Below are 11,273 nucleotides of genomic sequence, written 5' to 3'. Positions count from 1 at the left end.
TGTGCCGGGAATGGGGGTGCGCGACGACGGGGCCGGATGTTCCGGCCGGTCGAGTGACAACACTGGGAGCTGATTGTGCCGAATACAATGTACAGGATGCATCTAGTGTCTATGGGATGGTACACGCCTCAGGTATCACCGTCGCCCTACTGGTCAATCTGGATCACCTCGAGTATCTCGCCCGCCCTGGCATTAATCTCATTATGCCCGTTGATGACGCCCGAGAGGTTGACGTTCTCGACGCCGCGCACGTCGACGGGCCCGAGGCCAGCGACGCAGATGCCCGAGTTGCCCGTCACGCCGCGGGACACGACCTCGTGCAGGCGCACCACGACGGCGAGGACAAAGTCGTTGCCGCACCATGCGTTGACGAGGCGCCGGGCGACGACCGAGCGCGCCGCCGCCCACTCTTGTGCCGTTGGCGACGAAGGCAGCGAGACGAGGTATGCCGACTCGACAATGTCCGGCTTGGGGTCGGGCAGCGAGGCGAGGTATAGCAGCGCGTGGAGGACTGTGAGGGAGCCGACGGACGTGCCGATCTGGGAAGAAGAGGTCAGCGGGTGGGCGGATTTGAGGTGGTGGTGGTGCAACTCACCAAGACGACGGGCCGCTCGCCCTGGACCCGCTGCGCGAGCACCTCGCCCAGCAGCCGGCCGGCCTTGACTGCCCGGCCCTGCGCGTACATCCACGAGTTGTCGAGCGTCATCGTGCTGAGCTTGTAGACGGTGAGGGGGAGCGCGATGGCAGCGTAGTACGCTGACAGGACGGTACGCTTGATGACTTCTGTGCCTGCGATTCCGGCGACTTTGGACGTGACTGGGCGGGGCGTGGCGTTAGCGGGGCCTGGAGCCAAGAGTGAATGGGCACTCACCCCACGACTCGATGTCGCGTCCAGTGGCCAGCATGGTCTTGGTCTCGAAGCGGAGGAGGTAGACGTCGCGCCCGTCCTTCAACCCCGCGGGCTGGAGCTGCAGCTCGTCGTCTGACACCTTCTCGCCCTTCTCCTCGCGCTCGGCCTTGAGACGCGCTCGGTACTGCATGAAGCCGCGCGGCGAGCAGATTGCCCGCCACGACGTCAGCGCCTCGGTGCGCGAGACGGTCAGCAGGCCGGGGACGACGATCGTGCCCTGGGGGTGTTAGTTGGTTCGGAGACGGCACACTCACAGTCAGGCTCGGCGGCGGCGGGGTGGGCACCTTGGCCTCGGTGTCGGTCCCGGCGTCAATCGACGCCTGGACAATGCGACCAGACAGCTCCTTGCGGCTGCGCTCGACCTCTCGGCGGGCCGCAGCCTCGACCGAGTCGTCGTCATCGCCGTCGTTGCTCTTCTCCCCTCCAGCCCGCGCCCGCGGCTTCTCCTCCACCTCGTCATCAAAGTCGAGCGTGTCGACATCAAACAGCACCGCCGCGCGGCCGGTAGCCAAGTCGTCCACCTCGTCGGGGCTCGGCTTGGTCCCGGCGCCAACTTCGACAAAGCTGAACTCCTCGACGCCGCGCCAGCGGTCAGCGACGCGCGCGCCGGCCAGCCCACCGCCCGTGAGGCCGAACAGCGTGCCCAGCACAAAGGGGGCGACGGCGGCAGACACGGCGCCGAAGCCGAGCGGCGCGAGGGCCGCGATGATCGCTGGGGCGGCCAGACCGCCCGTCACGCCGATGAGCACGCCGCCAGCGATGACGCCTGCGCCGGTGGCCAGCCCGCGGCCGAGCTTGCCGCCCCACCCGTGCTTCTGCTTCTCGCGCGCGGCGTCCACCGCCTGGTCGGTATGTGCGTCCTCGAGCGCGGCAGCGAGGGTGGCGCCGACGTCCTTCTCCGCGCGGGGGAGGAGCACGCCGGCGTCGAGGCCGAGCAGGCTGAGCGCGAGGTGCGACGCGGCGCGCGCAGCGGCAGTGTACACGACCTTGGGCTTGTCCTTGTCCCCGCCTGCTCGGGGGGCGAGGCACGCCTGGACAAGGGTCCGCGCGAGCGCGTCCCGGTCCTCGGGCGTCCACGCCTGGTGGCCCTCGGCGGCGAAAGCGACGTCCGAGGGCACCACGTCGGGCGGGAGCACGTCGCGCACCAGGTCGAGCTGGGCGAGCAGCGCGTCGAGGAACGCGTCCGCGTCGGCCCGCGACCAGGCCACGCCTTCTGGTGGTCGCGAGGCGGCACACAGGCCAGCGAGGGCGAGCACGAAGCGGAGCGGGGCCTTCAGCGGCGGGGGAGCGGGCGGCGGGCGCGCAGCTTGTGGCGGCGCGGGCTGGGGGGACATGGTGCCGGGTACGTTGGGCCGCTGGGTCGCTGCGCCGGCTTTTGGTCGCGAGAGAAAAGAGGTGGAGAAGAGAATGGTGTTGTGGTGGTGATTTTAGTCGGTTGTGTTGTTGGCGGGAGCGAGTTGACGGCATGGTCGCGAGGCCGAAAGGAGGGTAATGACGTAGGCCGTGCGGGGGTCGCGTGGCGTGGCGTGGCACAACGCGGAGGGCTGATCGGCAGTGGCGCCGATGCTGATGCACACAGCGTTCTGTACTCGAGGTTTGTGTGCCATTGTCTGTTGGGGGCACGGCAGCTCCGCCAGCGAGGAGGGACGAATTGGGGCGATGCCCAGAAAGACGGAACAGGGCAAGGCGCCGTCGCCTACATAGGATGGCACCTCCCGCACCACCGTGTCTCACCATCACCCACCACCACTACAACATGACTCACTCATACATCGCACGTCTAATGCCAGCCTCCAATCCAGCGAGGTCGCAGATAGCCGAGGCTTGGCATTCCTGGACGCGTCGGCGCCGAGCAGAAAGATACCACCATGAGTCACGCACCATGACTCCGCCACCGCAGGCAGGCCAGGTTGCCGGCGGCGCGCTGACAAGCGATACGACGACACCCAGCCGTCCGTCGGCCAAGCTGAGCAAGCTACCCCGCACGAGCAGGCGCGCAACAATCGCCGTTGGCAACGCTGGCCTGCGCGCTCGACGCACCGCGGATCACTGGCTGGGCGGGAGGGGACGCTGAGTGAGGCTTCGCCGAAGGCGTCACGTGATGTCCTCGGCAGGACGGCAGGGCGGAGAGATAGCAGGCATCGTGGCGGGGTGTTTCGTGGCGATGGTGAGGTATAAAACTTGGTGAGGGCAATGGTGGTGAGGTTCATCAGCTGGAAGCATGAGCAGCGCGTCGATCGATACGACCCTCCCCGTGGACGAGGAGAAGCTCCCCTCGAGAGGGGGCGAGCCACCCCCGGCGGACGAGCTCGCCGCCCACACCGCCACACCCAACCCCCTCGCCACACTATCCCGCGCGCACAAGTTGGCCCTCCTCGCCCTGTTCAGCGTGTCAATGTTCATAGACGGCGCGGGCATCGGCGCGGCGTTCCTCCTCACCTCGGCCATCTCGGCGGACCTGGGCATCGCGCCGGCCAACGAGGCGTGGGTGCTGGGGTCGTACAGCCTGGCGTTCGCTGCCGCCTTGCTCGCGGCCGGGAGGCTGGCCGACGTGTTTCCTCCCAACCGGGTATTCGTGGTCGGATTTGCCCTGCTCGGTGCGCTATCCCTCGGCACGAGCTTCACGAGCGGCCAGTACGCTTTCTTCGTGCTCCGCGCGCTCGGCGGCCTCGTCGCGGTGCTCACTGTCCCGTCGGCGATCAACATGATCGGTGCGTCCTGGCGGTGGTGAAGCTCACGATACACAGTGCAAATGTACCCCGACCCGACGGAACAGGCGAAATCCCTCGCGCTCTTCGGCCTCGCTGCCGGCCTGGCGAATGTGCTCGCCCTGCTCATCGCCGCCGTGTGCCTCCTCGCCTCGTGGCGGTGGTACTTCCGCCTCGTGGCCATCGTCGTGTTGCCGCTCTCGGGCGCAGCGATGGCACTCATACCGCGCTCGCGGGCCGTCGCGGAGGCGCTGGACGGGAAGGCGAAGCTCGCGCGCATGGACGTCGGGGGCGTGCTCCTCCTCTTTGGGGCGATGGTGCTCTTCATCACCGCGTTCACGCAGGCTCCGGCCGCGGGGTACGCCTCGGCGTTGTTCCTCGCGCCACTGCTCCTCTCGCTCGTGCTCTTCCCCGCGTTTCTGGTCTGGGAGGCGAAACGCCCACGCGGGACGACGCTCCTCCCACATGATATTTGGCAGCTGCCCAACATCCTCCCCCTCGTCGTAATGGCGTCGCCCTCGTTCCTCTGGTTCGCGACGTACCAGCTCCGCCTGGCAACCTGGTTCCAAGACGCTCTGCACCTTTCTCCACTCCTCACGGCGGCCAAGCTGCTCCCCGCCGGCGTGACCTGCCTCGTTGTCGGGCTGCTCACCCAGCCCTTCCCCGCACTCGTGACGCGCCCCCGCGTCGTCCAGCCCATCGCTGCCGCACTCATGTGCACATCGACCATCCTCCTCTCGTTCTCTGATGGCGGTCGTGGTGTCAATTACCCTCGCTTCATCCTCCCCTCCATGCTGCTTGGCTTCACTGGGGGGATGCTCAACTTTGTCGGCACGAGCACGGCCATTACGCAGGCGTTTCCCGTCGAGTTTGCCGGCGTCGGTGGCAGCTTTGCCCAGGTCGTCTTCCAGGTGTTTGGAGTCCTCGGGCTCGCGGTACAGACTGCCCTCCTGGGCACAGGCAAGCAAGGGGACGACTGGACCGGCAGCCGTAACGGCTACCTGTTCACCTCGGCCTATGCGCTCGTTGCCGGGCTGGTATTCCTCGTCTCGTTCCGCCCACACGGGCCGGCGGCGGCCGCGGAGTAGGTGCTAAGCGCCATGCACATCAGCAACAACGCCGAGAGAGGCAGACAAACACCGAGGCACCTGTTACTCGGCTAGCCTGGCGCCGTAGCTCCGATGCAACTAGATATGATTAGAAAAGATTAGACGACGTAGGTTTATCACAGGGCGCAGGAGGGGGGGACGTCATCGCCGCTAATGAGACGCTGGCGCCAAGTGGGCTATCACTTTGCTTCTCACCTCCGTCTTCGGCTTCGGGCGCCATGTAGCCGCCAGCCTCGTCTGTCGCATGTACGGCGAGTGCATTCGACGACGATGTGGTGGCGCCACGCAGTGGAGTGCGTCAAGGCGGCGTGGTTGCGTACGTGCAGAGGCGGTGCCAATTCGGCAGCCAACCAGCCAGCGACTGCGCCGCCGCGCCCCGCCCGCAGCCCGACACGCCATCGTCCTATCGTCGCTCTCCCCGAGCCTGACCGAGGCGGCCAGAGCGCAATCGCATCTCCGTAACACTACAGCCGTCCATGTACGTGCGGCATCGCTGCCTGTTGCAACGCGTCGCATCTCGCGTGGTCGACACCACGACCGAAGCCCCGAGCCTGTACTCCGAGAATCTCGCCTCCACCTCAGGGACGTCCCGAGCCCAAATTCGGTCCGAACTCGATAACATCGTTTATAGCACCACCCTCGCCGAAGAGCAAGGGCGGTCGCTGGAGTGCATGGCACTGCGCTGCGCAAGGCCTCGGGCCCTCGGGCACCGAGGGCTCGCCGAGGGCTTGGAGGCGGATGTACGCTGGCCAGGTGGTCTGGCGGCTGGCGCCGGCGGCGCTGCTGGCGGCGGGAGATCCGATACAAGTGTGTAAGCCCAAACGGGATTCCCGCTCCGCAGAGTCACGCGCTGTCTTCGCTGCTCACCATGTCCGTCGGCCCACGGCGCTGGGACACCTCGGCGTAGTCAGCACGCTGGGCCAGTGTCGCCGTGGCTTACGCGTTGCAGTGAGCACGGGCCTGTGTGCATGGCTACCGTGCAAAGTGATCTCTTGTCATTGTCATTGTTGGTGTCGATGGCGAGCGTGCCTGGCTGAGGAGGAAGGAGAGCTTGACCATGCGGGGGGCGTCTAGGGATTTCCTCGTTTGTTGGTGCTGGCCCCCGTCGGCGGCCGGTGGAGCACTGATGCCAAGCCATCAGGCGTCCCATCTTGATACTCGGTGTGCAGGTTGGAGGGCATCGTGTCGGGCAACTCGCGGGTTACCCCACCCCCCATGCATAGTTGCTGCGTAATGCCTGCCTGGCCTGCCTGCTGCCGAGGGGCCGAATCGCGTGCTGCGTCGAGGGCTAGCTCGGTTCCGGCGTCGACTCCCACTAGCCGCGTGTCGCCGCTGCGCGGCACGGACGGAGTTTGAAAGTGTCTGGACGGTGCCGATGTCTCAAAGTCATCGTCAGTTGTTTTCGGCACATCCAACGGCACGCGGCGGCGCACTACTACGGTGCAATCCATCACCCCACTCTTTGCCTCCCTCCCCACGCCACCACCTACCTTCCTTTTCTTTTACTTTACACCAGTCCAGTCAACTCTTGTGACACACACCAACATTCCTCCTTCTTCCATCATCCTACATCATCACTAGGCACCCCACCGACATCTACCCCCAATCACATCAACCTCCCCCCCACGCTCTCTCACAACAACCCATCGCACAACACTCCCCCCCCCCCCAACTCCCCTGCGGCAATGGCCGCCCACGACCCAAACCCCAACCCTTCCGACGTGTCGCCTCCCGCGACCTTCACCACCCTCACCGGGACCAGCAGCAAGGAGAAGGCCGACGACATTGAGCTCGGCCCCGTCCACTCCGACTCTCAGCTCAACGTCCCCGACGTAGTCCACTCGCGATCGCGCTCCACTGCTGCCTCGTCGCTCGACAATGACGACAAGGTCCCCTCGCCCCCAGCGGCACCCAGCACCACGGTGACGGCCGCCACCGGGTCCGAGAAGAAGAAGAAGCGCTTCGCGTTTGGCAAGAAGAGGGCCGAGGACAAGGACGGCAAGGAAGCCAAGGACGACAACATCCCCAAGCCCGTCGGCTTCTTCCGCCTCTTCCGCTTCGCCACAAAGTTTGAGCTCACGCTCAACTTTATTGGTCTCGTGCTGGCCGCCGCTGCCGGCGCGACTCAGCCCCTCATGACCCTTATCTTCGGTCGTCTGACCACGGCGTTCAACGTCTTCGCCGTCGTCCTGCTCACGATTGAGAAGGAGGGTATGACCCCCGCCAATGCCGCTCGCCTCGCCGATGCTAAGAAGACGCTCAAGAAAGATGCTGGCGACAATGCCCTCTACCTTATGGCTATTGGTCTCGGTCTCTTTGTCTGCACCTACGCCTACATGCTCATCTGGAACTGGACGTCCGAGAAGCAGTCCAAGCGTATGCGCGAGGTCTATCTCCGCTCTGTCCTCCGTCAAGAGGTGAGTGAGGCTTGCGCCATCGATGCCCACACGGCGCCCATGGGACAATGCTGACATCGTACCTCCAGATTGCCTACTTTGACGATCTTGGCCCCGGCGAAATCGCAACGCGAATCCAGTCAGACTGCCACTTGGTGCAGGTGTCCATCAGTGAGAAGATCCCCATCGCCCTCTCGTTCTTGGCGACCTTTATCACTGGTTTCGCTCTTGCGTACGCCCGTTCGCCTCGCCTCGCCGGCGCCCTGACGTCGATCCTCCCCGTGATCATCATCACCGGCAGTATGATGTTCATCACGATGACCAAATTCACGACTAAGTCGCTTTCTCATGTGGGCAAGGCGGGAACCCTTGCCGAGGAGGTCGTCTCGTCCATCCGTACCGTTCATGCCTTTGGCACCGGTCAGACTCTTGGTGACCGCTTCGACGAGGAGATTGAGCTCAGCCGCAAGGCTGGCATCAAGGGCTCTGCCATTGAGGGAACAGGTCTTTCGGTGATGTTCTTCTCCATCTACGCCGCCTACGCGCTTGCCTTCGTTTACGGTGGTGTGCTCGTTGCCCAGGGCAAGGCCGATGTTGGTATCGTCATCAACGTCTTCATGGCCATTCTTATCGGTTCATTCTCCATGGCCATGATCAGCCCCGAGCTCCAGGCAGTGTCAAAGGGCCAGGCCGCCGCTGCCAAGCTCTTCGAGACCATCGACCGCGTCCCTGCTATTGACTCTGCCGACCCGAGCGGTCTGAAGCCCGACCAGGTCGAGGGTTCCCTTGCCTTCAAGGATGTCGTCTTCCACTACCCATCGCGCCCGAATGTGCCCATCCTCAAGGGCCTGACCGTCAACTTTGAGGCTGGCAAGACCATTGCCCTCGTCGGTGCTTCAGGTAGTGGCAAGTCGACTGTGATCCAGCTCCTCGAACGCTTCTACGACCCTATCTCTGGCTCTGTTTCTCTTGATGGTCGCAACATCAAGGAGCTCAACCTCAAGTGGTACCGTCGCCAGATCGGTCTCGTGTCCCAAGAGCCCACTCTATTTGCCACTACTGTCCGCGGAAACGTCGAGCACGGTCTGATTGGTTCCAAATGGGAGAACGCCTCCGACGCTGAGCGCTTTGAGCTCGTCAAGAAGGCCTGCATCAACGCCAACGCCGACAGCTTCATCAGCAAGCTCCCCGAAGGCTACGACACTATTGTTGGTGAGCGCGGAATGCTCTTGTCCGGTGGTCAGAAGCAGCGTATCGCCATCGCCCGTGCCATCGTCTCCGACCCCCGCATCCTTCTCCTCGACGAGGCCACCTCGGCTCTGGACGGCCTGTCCGAGCGTGTCGTCCAGGATGCTCTTGACAAGGCTTCCATCGGCCGTACCACTGTCGTCATTGCCCACCGTCTCGCTACCATCAAGGACGCTGACCGCATTCTCGTCATGGGCGAGGGCGAGATTATCGAAGAGGGCACCCACTACTCGCTCCTTGCTGACGAGAACGGCGCCTATGCCAAGCTGGTCTCCAACCAAAAGCTCTCGCAGCAGGCGGCTGACCATCTCCCCGCCGATGTCGAGGCCGTTGACGACGACGAGGTCTTCGTGCCTGGCCCGGCTTCGCCGCTGGCCTCGCCCAGAGACGAGAAGCAGCTCAAGCTTACTCGCTCCATTACCGGTCGCTCCATCGCTTCGCAGATCCTTGAACAGCAGCGCCTCAAGCGGGAAGAGATTGACAAGCGTCGCGATAAGATCCCCTTCATGAAGCTGTTCATTCGACTCCTCAAGCTCAACCGCGAGTACTGGGTCGCATATGTCCTTGGTACCCTTGGCGCCATTGCCTCTGGTCTCGTCTACCCGGCTCTCGCGATCCTCTTCGGAAAGATCATCAACGACTTCACCATTCAGGACCCCCAGGAGCTCAAGCGGTCCCTCAACCACAAGGCGCTCTTTTACTTCATTGTTGCCATCATCGCCGCCATTGTCATCTGGTTCCAGAACACTTGCTTCTCGCGTACCGGCTGGGAACTCTCCGCCAAGCTCCGCAAGCAGTCGTTCCGTGCCGTCATGCGCCATGACATTGAATGGTTTGACGACGAAAAGCACACAACTGGTGGTATCACGTCCAACCTTGCCGACCACCCCCAGAAGGTTCAGGGCCTCTTTGGTGTCACCCTCGGCTCGATTATCCAGTCGTGTGCCACGCTCCTCGGCGGTATTATTATCGGTCTCTGCTACGGCCCTCTCCTGGCTCTCATCGCCATCGCCTGTATCCCACTTGTCATTTCATCGGGCTACATCCGTCTCCGTGTCGTCGTGCAGAAGGAGGCCAAGACCAAGAAGTGGCATGCTGCCAGCGCTCAGCTTGCCTCCGAGGCCGCTGGTGCTGTCCGCACCGTCGCATCCCTCACCCGCGAGGACGACATCGACCGCATCTACTCCAAGTCGCTCGAGACGCCCATGAAAATCTCGAACAAGACCGCCATTTGGTCTCAGATGCTCTACGCTGCGTCGCAGGGTATCTCGTTCCTCGTCATTGCGCTTGTCTTTTACGTCGGTGCCCTCTGGCTGATTGACGGCCGCTACAACCAGGCGACCTTCTTCACCACTCTTACCGCTGTTCTCTTCGCGGCCATTCAGGCCGGTAACGTCTTCACCTTTGTTCCCGACGCCTCGCAGGCCAACTCGGCGTCTCGATCCATCTTTGAGCTTCTGGACGACGACACCGAGATCGACGCCCTCTCGCCCGACGGCATCATCCTCGACCCGTCCAAGGTTGTCGGCAATGTTCGTCTCCACAACATCCACTTCCGCTACCCCTCCCGCCCTAGTGTTCGTGTCCTTCGCAACCTCACCGTGGACATCCCCGCCGGCAAGTATGTCGCCCTCGTTGGTCCCTCGGGTTGCGGCAAGTCGACTACCGTCCAGATGCTGGAGCGCTTCTACGACCCACAGTCGGGCTCTGTCACCCTCGATGGCACCGACATCCGCGAGATCAACGTCGCCTCATACCGTTCGCAGCTTGCCCTTGTGTCGCAGGAACCCACGCTGTATGCCGGCTCGATCCGCTTCAACATCCTCCTCGGTGCCGCGAAGCCCCAGGAGGAAGTCACCGAAGATGAGCTGATCGCTGCGTGCAAGGACGCCAACATTTACGACTTCATCATGTCTCTTCCTGACGGCTTTGACACGGATGTCGGAGGCAAGGGCTCGCAGCTGTCTGGAGGCCAGAAGCAGCGTATCGCCATTGCGCGTGCTCTGATCCGCAACCCCAAGGTGCTCCTGCTCGACGAGGCCACCGCTGCGCTCGACTCGACCTCGGAGCGTGTCGTGCAGGCTGCCCTCGACAACGCCTCCAAGGGCCGCACTGTCGTTGCGATTGCGCATCGTCTCTCGACCATTCAAAACGCCGACATCATCTACTTCATCTCTGATGGAGCCGTCCTCGAGAAGGGCACACATTCCGAGCTCATCGCCAAGGGTGGCGCCTACGCCGAGCTGGTTCACATGCAGAACCTTAGCCGTATCCAATAGAGGGGATCAAGAGCTGCGGCCGAGCCTGGGCGGCCGCGGCGAGTACAGGTATTTTAATCATAGCAGTTTTGTACGTTAGCATATCAACCACTCACTTATACTCCCTCCCTCCACTCCGAACACTCTCTCCTCCAACCCACACATCTCCCTTTTCTTTTTGCTCCACACTGCAGTACAGCATGGTAGTCGCCGAATGTATGTCGTCGATGCGCGTGTAACGTAGGGGCGGGATATCCCCCACGCCCGCTTAGACACCACTAAACGCCGAAGCGGTGCACAGCTCGCGAGGTAGGTAGCGATGTTTACGGCATTGTTCCAACTACTGGTAGACCTGGCGACACCCGCGGCGGGCGGGGAAGGAGGACTGGGGCAACAATCCCCATCGCTAGCGGGGAACCGACGGAGGCTGGGCAACTATATATCTCGAGTACCATACAGCCCTGCCTGCGCATGAGTCTGTCCCCATGCATACCACTTGGGTCTTGGTTCCCCCGACCACACTTGCCTGTGAAGACCGCGATGGCCGACGTGTGCCGTCGCGTGGGGGGATATTGGCGTTCGGCCGGACCGCCCCACCCAAAGTGCTTCTAAGTTCAAGCTTATCTGATGCTTAACACGCCAGC

At 63.3% G+C, this 11,273-nt stretch overlaps 3 protein-coding genes across 3 annotated transcripts; 2 read left to right on the top strand and 1 right to left on the bottom strand.

Moving 5' to 3' along the window:
* Window positions 1-89: 89 nt before the first annotated feature.
* On the bottom strand, window positions 90-2,244 carry F35D11.3 (putative membrane protein F35D113; the record flags this gene model as incomplete). The annotated part of the gene is made up of 4 exons (XM_062768813.1): window positions 90-539; window positions 596-816; window positions 872-1,127; window positions 1,165-2,244. 4 exons carry the CDS (start codon window positions 2,242-2,244, stop codon window positions 147-149), a joined length of 1,950 nt encoding a protein of 649 aa, XP_062624797.1. The 3' UTR covers window positions 90-146.
* An 887-nt stretch (window positions 2,245-3,131) lies between these two features.
* Window positions 3,132-4,706, top strand: terJ_0 (Efflux pump terJ; the record flags this gene model as incomplete). Its single annotated transcript, XM_062768812.1, has 2 exons — window positions 3,132-3,621; window positions 3,658-4,706. The coding sequence occupies 2 exons, from the start codon at window positions 3,132-3,134 to the stop codon at window positions 4,704-4,706; spliced, it is 1,539 nt and encodes a 512-aa protein (XP_062624796.1).
* Window positions 4,707-6,138: 1,432 nt separating this feature from the next.
* On the top strand, window positions 6,139-10,863 carry mdr_0 (Sophorolipid transporter). The gene is made up of 2 exons (XM_062768811.1): window positions 6,139-7,144; window positions 7,213-10,863. The coding sequence occupies exons 1-2, from the start codon at window positions 6,413-6,415 to the stop codon at window positions 10,648-10,650; spliced, it is 4,170 nt and encodes a 1,389-aa protein (XP_062624795.1). The 5' UTR covers window positions 6,139-6,412; the 3' UTR covers window positions 10,651-10,863.
* The last annotated feature ends 410 nt before the right edge of the window (window positions 10,864-11,273 follow it).

This window comes from Vanrija pseudolonga, chromosome 2, assembly GCF_020906515.1.
Source record: "Vanrija pseudolonga chromosome 2, complete sequence".
Taxonomy (NCBI): Eukaryota; Fungi; Basidiomycota; class Tremellomycetes; order Trichosporonales; family Trichosporonaceae; genus Vanrija; species Vanrija pseudolonga.
This window is presented reverse-complemented; position numbering and strand designations above follow the sequence as displayed.